This window comes from Pristiophorus japonicus, chromosome 1, assembly GCF_044704955.1.
Source record: "Pristiophorus japonicus isolate sPriJap1 chromosome 1, sPriJap1.hap1, whole genome shotgun sequence".
NCBI classification, from domain to species: Eukaryota; Metazoa; Chordata; class Chondrichthyes; family Pristiophoridae; genus Pristiophorus; species Pristiophorus japonicus.
This window is the reverse complement of record NC_091977.1, coordinates 379,064,612-379,082,247: the sequence shown is the minus strand read 5'-3', so window position 1 is coordinate 379,082,247 and position 17,636 is coordinate 379,064,612. Positions and strand designations below refer to the sequence as shown.

Below are 17,636 nucleotides of genomic sequence, written 5' to 3'. Positions count from 1 at the left end.
GATTTTTGAGCGAGAAGGAATAAAGGGTTATGGGGAAGAGGGCAGGGAAGTGGAGCTGAGTCCATGATCAGATCAGCCATGATCTTATTAAATGGTGGAGCAGGCTCGAGGGGCTAGGTGGCCTACTCCTGCTCCTATTTCTTATGTAATGCAGCCGTATGGCTGCCACATGCTGTACTAAGTTCCCCCCACCCCCAACAACACCTCAAAGCAATCCATTGCTTTCACCAAAGCCCCATTGTTCAAGGTTAAATAATATCTCTCCATTCAATCCAAGTGACAAAGCCACTTCCAAGGTTTGAGACAAATAGCCCAACTCTGCGCCAGCGAAAGTGAGTTTTGGGTCAGTTCGTATGATCTGTTAAGGCGAACCTTGCCAAATTGCAAGTTCTGGGTTTTCACATATGCGCAACTTCCAGGGCCTTTTACAAGGCTTATAAAGTACGCCATCATCAGCCCCGCAAAATCCGGACCAACTTTACTTTCCAATAAAGTGGACAAAGGAGTACCAGTTGATGTGGTATATTTGGACTTTCAGAAGGCTTTCGACAAAGTCCCACACAGGAGATTAATGTGCAAAGTTAAAGCACATGGGATTGGGGGTAGTGTGCTGACGTGGATTGAGAACTGGTTGTCAGACAGGAAGCAAAGAGTAGGAGTAAATGGGTACTTTTCGGAATGGCAGGCAGTGACTAGTGGGGTACCGCAGGGTTCTGTGCTGGGGCCCCAGCTGTTTACATTATACATTAATGATTTAGACGAAGGGATTAAATGTAGTATCTCCAAATTTGCGGATGACACTAAGTTGGGTGGCAGTGTGAGCTGCGAGGAGGATGCTATGAGGCTACAGAGTGACTTGGATAGGTTAGGTGAGTGGGCAAATGCGTGGCAGATGAAGTATAATGTGGATAAATGTGAGGTTATCCACTTTGGTGGTAAAAACAGAGAGACAGACTATTATCTGAATGGTGACAGATTAGGAAAAGGGAAGGTGCAACGAGACCTGGGTGTCATGGTACATCAGTCATTGAAGGTTGGCATGCAGGTACAGCAGGCGGTTAAGAAAGCAAATGGCATGTTGGCCTTCATAGCGAGGGGATTTGAGTACAGGGGCAGGGAGGTGTTGCTACAGTTGTACAGGGCCTTGGTGAGGCCACACCTGGAGTATTGTGTACAGTTTTGGTCTCCTAACTTGAGGAAGGACATACTTGCTGTTGAGGGAGTGCAGCGAAGATTCACCAGACTGATTCCCGGGATGGTGGGACTGACCTATCAAGAAAGACTGAATCAACTGGGCTTGTATTCACTGGAGTTCAGAAGAGTGAGAGGGAACCTCATAGAAACGTTTAAAATTCTGACGGGTTTGGACAGGTTGGATGCAGGAAGAATGTTCCCAATGTTGGGGAAGTCCAGAACCAGGGGTCACAGTCTAAGGATAAGGGGTAAGCCATTTAGGACCGAGATAAGGATAAACTTCTTCACCCAGAGAGTGGTGAACCTGTGGAATTCTCTACCACGGGAAGTAGTTGAGGCCAATTCACTAAATATATTCAAAAGGGAGTTAGATGAAGTCCTTACTACTCGGGGATCAAGGGGTATGGCGTGAAAGCAGGAAGTGGGTACTGAAGTTTCATGTTCAGCCATGAACTCGTTGAATGGCGGTGCAGGCTAGAAGGGCTGAATGGCCTGCTCCTGCACCTATTTTCTATGTTTCTACTCTTGTAAAGAAATAATAATAATATACTTTTTGGTATTTGATATGACACTTAGACCTAAGGGTTCATTCATCAGATCAAAAGAACGAGACTCAATGTACTTGATGGTTTCAGTGAAGATATTGCTCCTGATTAAATCATTGTGGTACAAGCATTATTTTCAATGACTGCATTTTCAGAATCAGAATATTGTTTCACAGCTGTTTACAGGAAACCATTGAAGTTTTGCATCAAGAATTGAATAAGATGAAAACTGAGTTAGAAGAAAAGAAAAATGAAACAGAACAAATATGGGTATGTAAAATAAACCCTATTATTTTCATTGTGTAGGTTTTTTTAACATACAGTGATACTTGTTACTATTTTTGCAGTACTTAGCAATAATTTTCATTATTCCATGTGCACTACTCATAATCTGTTCAATTCTCTTATAATTCATAAACCAAAGCTGAGTGAGTTATTAGAAACTCCAGTGTATTCTTATTTTTCACATGAATAAACATAGCTATTGCTTAACTCGTTCCAGTTACAAGACATAGATGGTTAATGAAATTCCATTTTTACTAAGTTCTTTGGCAAAAAATGTTGTTTGAGAAATAAACATTGCTGAAATTCTGTAACTACTGTCTTTGTTTCCTTTCACATGCATAACACTTGAGAACGCTATGGCAGTTTGAATATTCAATGCATATGACCTTCTATTCTATTAAATAGGCATTACAGAGTCATTCTGCCAGTCAGCAGATACTGCTCAATCAGCTCAGAAGTCGTCTGGAAAATCAAGAGTAAGTAGTTGTATCATATCTGCATTTGAATATCATCTATTGCATTGCAGCTGTTCATTTGATATTCTTTTTAGCATGTTGACAATTTCACTGCATACAATGAGCTTTAGCTAAGTTTCTCTGTTTCGGAAGCCACCGATTTGAACCAGGAAAATTATGTTTAATATTTCTGAAATGTCATTATTGCAACAGATTCAATCAAAATCAAAACATTTGAAATGAGTTATACTCTTTTATTGTGATTGTAAAGAAGATTTACTTTGCAATAAAAATAAATGTGCAAAGACCTGCAGTAATCCACAACTTTCCTATTACACTTTGAAAAATAAGCTTGGTTTCCAATGGAGCTAAATTGGACAGGGCCCGAAAACGGGTGTGGGGATCACGCACCCGTTGCTTCCAATGCACGCAGCATGCCAACTTTGTGCTGCCTGCTAATTAACATGATTGTAGCATGCAGCCAGCACTAACCACGCTGTTTAGTGTCTGCACACCTCAGCAGGGGGCCCAAAATTGTGAGCAGCTAGCACCACTTAAAGCTAGCCTGCACTACTTAAAGCCAGCCTGCACCTCTTAAAAGGGAGGTGCATTGTGGATGGAGCAGATGGTGGAAGTCAAACTTATTCTGACGTGGAAAAAGACTGAATAATGGCATAACATGGCAGAGAGCAAGCTCCAAGATTCTCGGATGCTATACTGGAGGCCTTGGTGGAGGAGGTGGAGAGTAGACGAGATGTGCTCTATCCACAGGAGGCCATCCAGCCATATGCTCAGAAGGCAGAGGGTTGAGATGCTCCCGAACCAGTGTACACAGCTCCTCATACAACTTAACTGTGGGTTTCACCGGAGCCAGAAGATTCTTCATGAGGCTGTAGGTTGGTGCCCTGCAGACCGTGAGGAGGACCGCTCTCCTTTTTGCAGTGCTTCCTTCTCCGTCCAGCTCGTTGGCTACAAAGTACTGGTCTAGCTGTTCGAAATAGGCTTCCCAGTCCTCACCCTCCGAGAACTTCTCCAGGATGCCCACAGTTTGTTGCATCTTTGCGTTGGATTTGTATACTCGTCGCCAGTTATTGTGTTCCTAACACAGATGAGACTGCACACAGGGAGGTTAAAGTAACAGTGACTTCAGTCTTTATTAAGGCACTCCAGATTGAGGAACAGGCTTTAGGGGCCAGCTTATATACAGTGCTCCCAAGGGATGCTGGGATCCCTTGGGACTTCAGGGGATGCACTCTCTGGTGGCAGAACATGGGAGTGCATGCTTTACAGATACACAAGAGAGAAAGTGCAGTGAAGGTTCACCAGACTGACACATGATGAAAGACTGGATCGACTCGGCTTATATTCATTGGAATTTCGAAGAATTAGAGGGGATCTCATAGAAACATATAAAATTCTGACAGGATTGGACAGGATAGATGCAGGAAGAATCTTCCCGATGTTGGGTAAGTCCAGAACCAGGGGTCACAGTTTAAGGATAAGGGGTAAGCCATTTAAGACTGAGATGAGGAGAGTTAGATATGGCCCTTGCAGCTAAAGGGATCAAGGGGTATGGAGAGAAAGTAGGATTGGGGTACTAAAGTTGCATGATCAGCCATGATCATATTGAATGGTGGTGCAGGCTCGAAGGGCCGAATGGCCTACTCCTGCACCTATTTTCTATGTTTCTATGTTTCCACCAGCCAAACTGCAGCCACTGGCGTAGCACTTCGTATGAACACTAGGACAGGCAAAGGAACATAGAAGACAGGTACTAACTGAATTCACAAGGGTGATTCGTTGACCTTTGTATGCGGTATCTCATTCTTTGTGTCATGTTTGTATACTCTGTACATACTATGCTGGTACCACTAGAGGGTGCAACTGTGGGAGGCCCAGGCAGGAGCTATATAAAAGGCTGAGCACACATTGCTGCCTCACTCTGGGTTACAATAAAGAGACTAAGATCACAACAGTTATTTTCTGCACAGAACTTGATTCTGGGAGAATCTCAACGTTGAGGTCGTGAACGCCTGGCTTAAGGTGATGGTCCGCTTCACATCCCATCCTCAGCGCCAGTTAATATGTCTCTACTTATCTGTAGAATAACTCCACGAGGCCTAGAGCTGTGCTTGAACTGTTGTGACCCAGCCACACGACACTTCTGGCTGAAGATGGTTGCGAATGCATTGTCTTTTGCACGTGCATGCTGGGCTGCACTATCATTGAGGATGGGGATATTTATGGAGCCTCCTCCTCCCATTCGTTGTACAATTTTCCACCACCATTCATGACTGGATATGGCAGGACTGTGGCGCTTTGATCTGATCCATAGATTGTGGGATCGTTTAGCTCTGTCTATAGCATGCTGTTTCCGTTGCTTAGCATGCATGTAGTCCAGTGTTGCAACTTCCCAGGTTGTCACTTCATTTTTCGGTATGCCTGGTGCTGCTCCCGGCATGCTCTTCTGCACTCTTCATTGAACCAGGGTTGGTCCCCTGGCTTGATGGTAATGATAGAGTGATGGATATGCCAGACCATGACATTGCAGATTGTGGTGGAAATCAGCAGGAGGTCTGGGACATTTTCTGAAAGGTGTGATTCTGTGAGTATGACTATGTCAGGCCTTTGCTTGAGTAGTCTGTGGGACAACACTCCCAAACTTGGCACACATCCCCAGATGTTAGTGAGGAGTACTTTGCAGGGTTGACTGGGCTGGTTGTGCCGTTGTCATGTCTGAAGCCAGTGCATGGGTTGATGCTGGGTGACCTGTCCGGTTTTATTCTTATTATTTTTTCGCTGCGGTTTGGTATAACTGAACAGCTTGCTAGGCCATTTCAGAGGGCAGTTAAGAGTCAACCACATTGCTGTGGGTCTGGAGTCACATATCGGCCAGAACAGGTGAGGATGTCCAATTTCTTTCCATAAAGGGCATTAGTGAAGGGTTTTTACAACAATCATACTACTAGACTTTTATTCCAGATTTATTTAATTAACTGAATCGAAATTCCATGGCTGCCATGGTGGGATTTGAACTCACATCTCTGGATGATTAGTCCAGGCCACTGGATTACTCGTCCAATAACATAAACACTATGCTACCGTACCCCTATTTTGCTCAATCTCTCCTCAAAGGACAATTGCCCCATCCTAGGAATCAGTCTAGTGAACCTTTGTTGTACTCCCTCTAAAACTGGTGTATCATTCCTTCGGTAAGGAGGCCAAAACTGTACACTGTACTCCAGGTGTAAACTCATACTTCATCTCCTTCAGATTCTTCACCTGGATCATTATAACCAAGAGAAGCTATTTTCAAGTACTACATAATTTGCAGAAGTAGGTTCAAAAACCATCAGCATTGTCCGCCAGTACTTAGCCTGATGAAACACCAGACTCAAAAGCTCAGGTCCTGTATCTCAGTCAAGAAAATGCTTCAAATATACCTTTTTTGTGGCAACTGGAATGAATTGGTATTTGCAGCTTGCAGAACTATTTTGATACTGACTAATTACAGTTATTTTTCAATTAGTCCCACTTTAAGTATCAGTCAGTACTAATTGACTCCAATCTTCTGTGAATCCATTTGTACATTGCAACAATATAGTGCCCCCCTACTGCAGCAGGGGGAACGCAGTACCGACAAAGATCCTGTGGCTTCATTAACAACCAATTCAAACATGGGGCAAGGATGGTCCAGTACTAATTAGTGCCTGGAGTATTGTTCAGAGGAAAAGGAAAAGATGGTCTCCTTTAGATAAACTGGGTACGGTAGTGTAGTTGTTTATATTATTGAACAAGTGAAACAGAAGCCAGGACTACTAATCAAGAAATATAAAAACAGACAGTAAAAGTTTCTACAAGTATATCAAAAGGAGGAGAGTAGCTAAAGTAAATGTTGCTCCCTTAGAGGTTGAGACTGGGGAATGAATAATAGGAAACAAGGAAATGGCAGAGAATTTAAACAAATATTTTGTATCTGTCTTCATGGTAGAAGACACTAAAAGCATCCCAATAATAGTAGAAAATCAGGGGACAAAATGGAGGGAGGAAATTAAAACAATCATTATTACTAAAGAAAAAGTAGTAGGCAAAGTAATGGGAATAAGAGCTGACAAGTCCCTGGACCCGATGGCCTGCATCTTAGGTCTTAAAAGAAGTGACGACAGAGATAGTGGATGCATTGGTTGTAATCTTCCAAAATTCCACAGATTCTGGAAAGGTCCCTGCGGATTAGAAAACCGCAAATGTAATGCCGTATTCAAGAAAGGAGGGAGACAGAAAGCAGGAAACGAGAGACCAGTTAGCCTAACATCTGTCATTGGGAAAATGCTGGAATCCATTATTAAGGAAGTAATAGCAAGACATTTAGAAAATCATAATACAATCAAGCAGAATCAACATGGTTTTATAAAAGGGAAATTATATTTGACAAATTGATTAGAGTTCTTGGAGGATGTAACAAGCAGGGTGGATGAAGGGGAACCAGTAGATGTCGTGTATTTGGATTTCCAAAAGACATTCGATGAGGTGCCAAATAAAAGGCTACTACACAAGATAAGAGCACATGGTGTTGGTGGTAATATATTAGTATGGATAGAGGTTTGGCTAACTAACAAAAAACAGAGAGTCTGAATAAATGAGTCATTTTCAGGTTGGCAAATTGTAACTAGTGGGGTGCCACAGGAATCAGTGCTGGGGCCGCAGCTATTTACAATCTATATTAATGACTTGGATGAAGGGACCGAGTGTATTGGATCCAAATTTGCTGATGATACAAAGATAGGTGAGAAAGCAAGTTGTGAGGAGGACACAAAGAGTATGCAAAGAGATATAGGTTAAGTGAGTGGGCAAAAATTTGGCAGATGGAGTATAATGTGGGAAAATGTGAGGTTATCCACTTTGGTAGGAAGAATAAAACATCAAAAATAATATCAGCGTCCTAAGTGAGTACTTAGAAGATCAAAGTTTCTTCCCCTCTGCAATTTACCAACTTTATTGGATTGATGTTTATTGACCAATCCACACTTACTTGACTTTCTGAGAAATGATGGGAATACTTAAAGCCAGTTCAACCCCTCAAGGTTTAGAAATAATTGATTACCCTTCAACTTCCCATTAACAGCTATTTATGGCCTAGAATCTTGACTCAATGAACCAGAAGTTTGCAGGTAGTATTACCATAATTAAAAGTGAGGATTCCAACCCTCTCCCCAGTGGAGGAGCCAAGGCACGATTGGATTGATTGATTTTCCTTTTTGTTTGGTTAGCCAGGTGTCCAGCATGTACGGAAACTCATCACCATACCTTAGTAAAAGTAAGAAAGAGTTTAAGTTAATATAGTGACTTACTACGTTGCTCAGGACATCCCAAAGCATTTTTCATACAAAGACTCACTTTCTGAATTGCAGTTACTATTATTACATCGACAAGCATGGAAGCCATACACAGCAAGGTCACGTAAACAGCATGGAGATGAATGATGCTTTTTGTGGTGAGGGAGAAATGTTGGTAATTAAGAGAATTTCTTCTTAAGAGCATAAGAGTTAGGAACATGAGTAGACCATACGGCCCTTCGAGCCTGCTCCGCCATTCAATAAGCTCATGGCCGATCTTCGCCCTCAACTCCACTTTCCTGTCCAATTCCCATATCCATTGATTCCCATAGAGTCCAAAAATCTATCTATCCCAGTCTTGAATATACTCAACGATTCAGCATCAACAGCCCTTTTGGGCAGAGAATTCTAAAGATTCACAACCCTCTGAATGAAGAAATTCCTCCTCATCTCAATCTTAAATGGCTGACCCCTTATCCTGAGACTTTCGCCCCTAGTTCTAGACTATCCAGCCAGGGGAAACAACCTCTCAGCATCTACCCTGTCAATCCCCCTCAGAATCTTATTTCAATTAGATCACCTCTCATTCTTCTAAACTCCAGAGAGTATAGGCCCAATCGACTCAATGTCTCCTCATAGGACAATCCTCTCATCCCAGGGATGAATCTCATGAACCTTCGTTGCACCGCCTCTAAGGCATGTATGTTCTTTCTCAGATAAGGAGACCAAAATTGTGCACAGTACTCCAGGCGTAGTCTCACCAAAGCCTTGTACAATTGTAGTAAGACTTCCTTACTCTTGTACTCCAACCCCCTTGTAATTTGGGTCAGTATGCCATTTGCCTTCCTAATTGCTTGTTGTACCTGCACGCTAACTTTCTGTGTTTCCTGTATGAGGACTGTTCTTCTTCTCCTATGTTCTATGGATAGTGGGACTTTTATGTCATCGAATGGGAATTAATCTCAACTTTTTGACTCAGAGGTGAGAGTGCTACCAAATCTAATAGCACAGTATTGAACGAGTGCTGCATTTTTGCAAAGGGATGTTATATAAAAATAGTTCCTTTCTTTAAGAGTCTCAAAACCAAACTGCTAAGAAATCCACATAAGTAGAGTTTCTGTTTCCTCAAAATGGAATGCATACTCTCTTCCTATAGGGAAATACACCACAGGGGTATACTTCGTCCATGCCATCACTTTTGTGAGGGTTCACTGCCCGATATCTCCTTGTATGATAATGTCAACTGAGATAAAGTAAATGTTTTATCTGATGAGCTCAACATTGTGACACCCCACCACAGGCTAACTGTAGACACTGTGGTCGCAAAATTCAGAGGTCTTGCGCTGGCTGTTATGGTCAGTTTTGCTGAAAAAATGGTGGCTGCCCACTTCCGATGCGGAACATAGCCGCTATTTTGGAGAGGTCAGTAGCGCTGCCGTTGGCTGCACTCCACTCACCCACATGTAACTGTGCAGATCGTGATGTCAATTGCCGTGCAGCACCTGAATTGACGCACAACTGTGATTTTGGACATCATCGCTGGGGATACCGCCCTCTCCAAACCACACACACAAGAACAGCATGCAGCAGTATTACAGACACGCTGCCAATGCTTCTTAAAGGAACACACATATCTTTCAGGTAAATTTAGCTTTTGGACTGGATTTTTCCATTTTATTGGAGTAGTGGCTTGTTGCAATATATTTCAAAAGTTGTTAAAGTGTGCAGGGAGTGCTGCTGGATGCTTGCAAGGCTTTGGAATTTAAAGGAAGACCTCAGAGAACACCATTTGCTCCCAGTCCTGGGGACTAGTCGCATTCCCCCTTGGGCTGCAACTTCACATGGAGACGAAACAGAGGCAGCAAAGGGGACAATCTGCTCACAGAGATATGAAGAAGAAGCAGAAAAAGAAAAAGCAGAGGAAGTGGAAGGAAGAAGGCAAACCAGGCAGCCCCTTTCTGGCCAGGATATCCAGAATCGAATCATCCACCTGCGGTACCAGTGAACACAGCCTAATTCCCCTTTCAGCATTTGTCCCAAACCTTACCTTCCCTCTGTTACTGACCATCACAGTGTCCCTTAGCCACAATGCTGAAATAAAAGCTTTACAATCCAACTTTATCCATATATGCATCCATTATTACATCAAAAAATAAACTAATCATCTTTCTGTATTCCCTTAGTGAGTGTCTTACATCTGCCTTTGTTTATCCTAATGATATTACAGCAGTGGCTGCAGCATGGCTGGGGAAAGGTTGCTGAATTTCAGTGGGCGTCATTGCAGATGGCCTTGCAGGATGACCTCGAGGAGTTAGTGGCTGGCAATGTGAAATCGAGTGGCGCTGTTTCTTCTTCTTCAGTCTTCTCTCCCTCTTCCTGTTGAGCCACTGGCTAGGCAGGCTGGATTTCTTGGGTGTCTGAAATGAGGAAGGCACAAAGGTAGGATTGTGGCGAGGAGTGGGTGGGAAAGCAGGAGGTGCATGCTTACACCATGTGCAGCTTGTATATCAGTAGACATTGTGAGATGAGGGGCAAGTGAGATGTGAGAAGGAGGATAATATATGAGCACACCAGCATAGAAACATAGAAAATAGCTGCAGGAGTAGGCCATTCGGCCCTTCGAGCCTGCACCACCATTCAATAAGATCAAGGTTGATCATTCCCTCAGTACCCCTTTCCTGCTTTCTCTCCATACCCCTTGATCCCTTTAGCCGTACTGGCCATATCTAACTCCCTCTTGAATATATCCAACGAACTGGCATCAACAACTCTCTGCAGCAGGGAATTCCACAGGTTAACAACTCTCTGAGTGAAGAAGTTCCTCCTCATCTCAGTCCTAAATGGCTTACCCCTTATCCTAAGACTATGTCCCCTGGTTCTGGACTTCCCCAACATCGGGAACATTCTTTCCGCATCTAACCTGTCCCGTCCCGTCAGAATCTTATACGTTTCTATGAGATCCCCTCTCATCCTTCTGAACTCCGATGTATAAAGGTCCAGTTGATCCAGTCTCTCCTCATATGTCAGTCCAGCCATCCCTGGAATCAGTCTGGTGAACCTTCGCTGCACTCCCTCAATGGCAAGAACATCCTTCCTCAGATTAGGAGACCAAAACTGAACACAATATTCCAGGTGAGGCCTTACCAAAGCCCTGTACAACTGCAGTAAGACCTCCCTGCTCCTATACTCAAATCCCCTAGCTATGAAGGCTGTAAGGGGGAGATGGGAAGGCTTCCTCTCCCACGAGCGGGCCCACTGATATAGAGGGCCGACGCTCGCCCCAGCCCACGTAGCAATTCTCGAAGTTAGCAGACAGAGACAGATGGCAAAGTATAACGATCTTTATTACAAACGTCCGGGAACACTTCTTATCACAGTCGCCTGTGAGTGGAGATGCTCCCCGAACAGCACAATCATACAACTTTTATACATTTCAAAACCCCTCTGTTCCCGGACAAGACCTCCCTAGATTTCTAATTGAACTACCTTATCAGTGCTACTTCTCTAATTGGACTACCTTATTAGTGCTACTTTGGATTGACAGGCCAAGACCCTCGTGACCGCTTTAGGCCGTGACTAGAATGACTTTATTAGGTCTGAATTCGTTATACATTTCCTTGGTGCCTGTGAGTCGCCTCGAGCCTCTTCACAAGGTCTTATCAATGTCTGTTTAGGTTCTCACATCATATCCTGTCGGAATATTATTGAATTGATAACTTCTGGAGCCTTGGTACAAGGCCGAAGAGAGGCTTTTTACCTCCTTATGGGCCATTGCAGGAACCAGCACTTTAACCCTTGTCCCGCTGGTACCCCTAATGCCAAATTTCTCTTACAAAGGCCAACATGCCATTTGCCTTCTGTACCTGCTGTACCTGCATGCCAACTTTCAATGACTGATGAATTATGACACCTAGGTCTCGTTGCACCTCTCCTTTTCCTAATCTGCCGCCATTCAGATAATATTCTGCCTTCGTGTTTTTGCCACCAAAGTGGATAACCTCACATTTATCCACATTATACTGCATCTGCCATGCATTTGCCCACTCACCTAACCTGTCCAAGTCACCCTGCAGCCTCTTAGCGTCCTCCTCACAGCTCACACAGCTACCCAGTTTAGTGTCATCTGCAAACTTGGAGATATTACACTCAATTCCTTCATCTAAATCATTAATGTATATTGTAAAGAGCTGGGGTCCCAGCACTGAGCCCTGCGGCATTCCACTAGTCACTGTCTCCCATTCCGAAAAGGACCCGTTTATCCCGACTCTCTGCTTCCTGTCTGCCAACCAATTTTCTATCCACGCCAGTACATTACCCCCAATACCATATGCTTTGATTTTGCACACCAATCTCTTATGTGGGACCTTGTCAAAGGCCTTTTGAAAGTCCAAATTCCACTGGTTCTCCCTTGTCCATTCTGCTAGTTACATCCTAAAAAAATTGAAGAAGATTTGTCAAGCATGATTTCCCTTTCATAATTCCATGCTGACTTGGACCAATCTTGTCACTGCTTTCCAAATGCGCTGCTATTTCACTCTTAATAATTGATTCCAACATTTTCCCCACTACTGATGTCAGGCTAATCAGTCTATAATTACCCGTTTTCTCTCTCCCTCCCTTTTTAAAAGTGGTGTTACACTAGCTACCCTCCAGTCCATGGGAACTGATCCCGAGTCGATAGACTGTTGGAAAATGATCATCAATACATCCACTATTTCTAGGGCCACGTCCTTGTACTCTGGGATGCAGACCATCAGGCCCTGGGGATTTATCGGCCTTCAATCCCATCAATTTCCCCAACACTATTTCCTGCCTAATAAGAATATCCTTCAGTTCCTCCTTCTCACTAGACTTCTCTTGTATTCTTTCAGCCCCGTCGCTGGCCAAGGATTCAGGCATGCTCCCAAAAAGAATGGCCAGCACCATCTCCTCCAAGGGGGTAAGATGAAGTTAGGAATGTGAGGTGTGCCTCATGTTTGATAGAGATTGTTAGTAGGTGAGTAATTGCGGGGGTGTCGTGCATTGAGCAGTGTGTGAGGCTAGTGGTGCAGTTGGTAGAAGATAGCTTTTAAAGTTGCATTCACTGACCATGACCACTGGTCTGAGGTCATGACACTTCTTTCGGCACTGGACCCAGGTCTTGGGGGAAAGACTGTTGCCACTGACCATTTCAGCAATCTGCTCCCACTGCCTTCTTGCACTCTGTCTGGAGGGCCAATGGAAGGCTGCTGACTTTCAGTGGGGGTCATTGCAGATGGCCTTGCGAGAGCCAGGTCATAGGGGTGGCACTGTTGCCAGTGACTATCTCGGCAATCTGTTCCCACATCCTTTTTCCAGTGTTGACCTCCTGCACAAAGCTCAATGCTGTGTCCGAGACCCTGGGTGCCCTTTCCCTGGCCTGTTAAGCCTTTTGTGTTTGTGCTGAAGCACTTTTAGCATTTTTTTGATGTGCAGAAGGCAATTCAGCTTTAAGAGCAGCAGACTGCCTAGTTCTGAAGGATCTTTTTTCAGGAGGTAGGTCAGCTTTAAGGACTAGAGACTACCTTAGAAATGAACAGCCTAACTTTATGGAAAGACAGCCTCGCTCCAGCAACGCTAACTTGGGCCGCTGCTGACCGCACAACCTGTCAGCAGTATGATAGTCATGTGATAGTGCACGACAATAATTTAAATTAGCAGGCAGCATCAAATTGACATGCTGCCTGCTCTTTCTAAAAGGGCATGGGCATATCTCACATCGCAGTGCCCACATCCATTTTTGGGCCTTATCGAATTTCACCCCTGCTTCTTTTCTGCTTCTTCAGATTCATCACTGAAGACTCTGTTTCACACAAAACCATTTGCAGTAAATAAATGGCAGTGCATCATTCATGCTGGCATTAGGTGAAGCCAGTGAACCCCAATCATCATGATTCTGGCCTCTGTGAGCCCATGCAGTCTCTGACTTTAGTTGAACTGTGGATGATAAGATAATATATGATTTTCAAATTCCAGTGCATCTATTGTCAGATCCCATGTAGGTTGACCCCCAAACCACAGGAAAAAGTCCTGTCCAACTTCTCAGTAGTTACCTTAGTTGTTGCACACATAGTGCGGGATGTTTGTACCAACTTGGAGAATTCAACACTACCAATAAGTAATAATTCCACTTTTTGGATCAGGAAAGGGGTCTCACAAGTCAACCCCGCAAGTATCCTACGGAGCATAACCTATATAACACCATTAACTCTGTTAGAGCCTGCTGTTATGGTTTTGAAACCTGGCTTACATAAGAACATCGGAAATAGGAGCAGAAGTAAGCCATTTCGCCCCGCAAGCCCGCTCCACCATTTAATAAGATCATAGCCGATCTGATCTTGGCCTCAACTCCACATATGATAATGGCTTATATGATAATGGCCCAGATTTTGCGGTCAGTGGCTGTTCACTATGCTGGTAGCTACCCATAAAGTTTTTTTGGCTTTTAAGTGAGACTTGCTGTCATTAGGAGTCTGATCCAGTGTGGCACCCTCTATAGGGAATCTGTGATGCTTTTAGGCAGGTCAAGCAACAGCGAAGCTCTTCAACCAATCCGATTGAAGAATCCTCACTGAGACATACCGGGGCTGAAATTGCCCCCAGACTAAAAGTAGGCGCACTTTCCGATATTTAAAATTTTTCTCCGCCCCAATCCATGGGGTGCATCTTGTGCCGATATTCGGCTCTTTGTCTTCTATTTTCGGTCGGGGCGGTGCTGAGGGGTGGAAGTGCCCATTGGCCGGGTCAGCCACCTCAATGAGTCATCAGCGCCGCGCTGTTGACGTCAGCATGTCGCTGATGACATCACCACAACACAGATGTGCCGCATCGTGCTGCTGCGTCACAACGTCCCTCCCCTTCAGTTAAAGGGGAGAGCCGCTGTGAACTCTGCATTTAGTTTAGTTAGGCCCACTCGGCCACCAGGGAGGGTTTTGGCCGGGCCAGTGACCTTGCACCCAAGAGGGGGGCCGTGCTGCCTGTTGGTGGCCCGGCCGAACCTGTGGTCACCTTGTCGAGCCGACTTCGGAGTCAGGTCAACAATGAAAATAAAATGGAGGCACTGGCAGTGCACCCTCCCCTTTAAGGGAAGACATGTCGCCCAGGCACACACAGCTTCCCGCAGGTGAAAGCTGTCAAAGACACCGACCGGCGGTGGCGCTGCTCCCACGGGGCAATTTCCCATGGAGGTCGGAAAGGGGGGCGCTGTCGGTTGGTGTGGAGTTGGCATGTGCCCAACGGGGCAGCAACACGGGCTACACAGAAACCCGTTCCCGCCTGTCCCCGGTTGATGAGGCCTATCCGCTCCATTGCCGCCTCTTAGGGGCAGTAATAGATCTTAAGGAGGGGGCAATTTTGGCCCCGCTGAATCTAAACCGGGAAGTATAATAGCCAGGAATTATAAATTAGATTTAAATCATGTACAGAAAGCGAAATAAAGACTGGGAAAGAAAGATGGGATTAAGAAAGAGAGAGAGACAAAAGAGACAGACAGAAAAAGTAAGGAGAATTTAAAAAAAAATCTCCAACACTAATTAAATTCTAAAGGAATTAGACACCACACTTGTAAAATTAAATTTTCAATGCCAGAGAGGTTGTTTGGCAGTAATTATGATTGATCACACCATTAAAAATTCACTTATACCTAAATGCACCAGCCCTAACTTTTTCTGCTGTGTTTAATGGATAACTAGTGGATAAGTACCGCAACTTCACACCTTACATGGATTTCAATGCGGGGTACTGTTATAGCGCAGCCTGCGGAGGAGCAGAGTAACTTGGACGGCAGCTTCCAGGTTTCCACATTTAACTGAGCCACGGCTGACACCACATCTCTCATACTGCTAAATATCCTCAAATATCCTCCTTGAGTGTCAAAACTACATTTCTCCTTTTCATTGCCTGACCTGCCAATGATGTTCTTCTGACCTGTCTGATCAACAAATCCTCATCTTACAATTTCTTCATCTTTTTCATACTCTGTATTGGAGCTATTCAGCTTTGACTAAGATGAATCGTTGCCAGTACTGCTTTCTCAGGTGAGCTTCTTGTTCCTTCTTTGTGATTTCTGGATAGTGTTTGTACTTTCACGTTTTCTTTCCCAGCTCTGTAAAATTCAGAGAAAGTAGATTGTAAAAGTTATAGACACCGCCAGTCCAGGTAACCAGGCAAATGTGGACAAAGAGCCATTGCATGGTACTGTGATCCATAGCATCCTGAATAGAGTTCTACTGTGGTAGGGCCTAAAGTGATACTTGTTTTAGGTTGCAGAATTTTAACATTGCAACCTCTCAAAGTCTGACTACCACTATATCTTCACCCAAGTGTTATTTAAACCAGAGCTATGTACCAATGTGTACATCAAATTTTAATATAGTATGCAATCAGCAGTGCTTCGTATAAGTATTTCTCTGTGTCACTTTTGACTATTTTTACACAGAAAGAATTTGGAAAAAAAGTTGATTTAAATGTGTTTTAAAGTGTGTATTCATTCAAGTTAAAAAAGGCAGATGTTGCAATAGGTAATTAAGTTTTGCTTTAAAAACAGAAAATGCTGCAAACACTCAGCAGGTCAGGCAGCATCTGTGGAGAGAGAAATGTTTCAGGTCAATTGCCTTTCATTGGAACTTGAAGATATTAGTGATGAACAGTTTTTAAATAAATGCAGAGACTGGGAAAAGGGGGAGGAGCAGGAAAAGAGCAAAATGGAGAGGTCTGTAACAGGTTGGATGGCAGGAGTCACTAAATGACAAAAGTGATGATGGTGCAATGCAAAATGAGATGGGAATGAGATAAGGATAGAAACAAAATATGGTTCTAAAGGAGGTAAAATGGTTACAGCAGAATAGCAGAGGAGGAGGAGCTAATGGAAAATCTGGCAACGGTAGGATTTCTCCCGTGGTCCAGGAGTGTGGTGGAAGAAAGGCAGGAAGACCCCAGGATTACAGACCAGGGACCATGTACCTGTAGGAGATCGCCACCCCAAGTACCAGCCCGCATCTCCTCCATCTCCAATGGCTTTGGTGCAGCCATCCTCAATTACTAGCACCTACTGCCCAAGAGAAAATGGGAGTAGTGGTTAAGATCTAAAGGCCTAGAAATTCGTAAACACCACAAAAGCTGCCGGTGGCACGGCGTGCGGATGTTAACAGCCATTGAAAATGGTGGCGCTGGCAGGGCCGAAAAATTGACACTGGGGAGTAATTAACATTAGCCCAGCACTAAACAACGCCGTCCTGGTGGCGGTAGTCCCAATAGGAGGCCCCAATGTAACGTGGCCGTAGTGTCATTGCAGCTAGAACAGCCTTCTCTTGAAGCAAGGCTGTCATTTCAGAAAGCAGTGTCGGTTTCGTAAAGGGGAACTGCCTTTTGAAATGAAAAAAATGAAAATCAAGTCAAAATCAGCAGTTTTTAGCTCTTGCTGCTCAACTGCCTTCTGGAAAAAAAAATTACATTAGAAAGAATTCCCACATGGAAGTCTTCAGCTCTTAAAGCTGAACTCCCTTCCGCGCCTAAAAAAATGGGAAAGTGCTTCAGCGCTAACACACATGGCTCAGCAATCCAGGGAAGGGGCACCCAGGGCAGCACTCCAGCTTTGTGCAGGGGGTGGTCAACACTGCAAGAGAGGTCCTCTACCCACAAGAGACTTTGCCCCCATGACCTGGCTCCAGTGCACAAAGACGCTTCATGACCTTGGACCAGTGGTCAAGGTCAGTGAATGCATCTTCAAAAGCCGTCTCCTAATAACTGCAGCAGTAGCCTCATTCACTTCTCAATGCATGACTCCCTCCCCCCCGCCCCCCCCTCAC

The 17,636-nt window shown here is 44.3% G+C and overlaps 1 protein-coding gene across 1 annotated transcript in view; it reads left to right on the top strand.

Moving 5' to 3' along the window:
* The first annotated feature begins 1,936 nt into the window (after positions 1–1,936).
* The window catches only part of LOC139259642 (putative leucine-rich repeat-containing protein DDB_G0290503), an 82,365-nt gene continuing 66,665 nt past the window's right edge, over positions 1,937–17,636 (top strand). The window contains exons 1-2 of the mRNA XM_070875156.1: positions 1,937–2,009; positions 2,430–2,500. Of these exons, the coding sequence (XP_070731257.1) occupies positions 1,962–2,009; positions 2,430–2,500 (119 nt within the window). The 5' untranslated portion in view covers positions 1,937–1,961. The remainder of the gene's footprint in view (positions 2,010–2,429; positions 2,501–17,636) is intronic.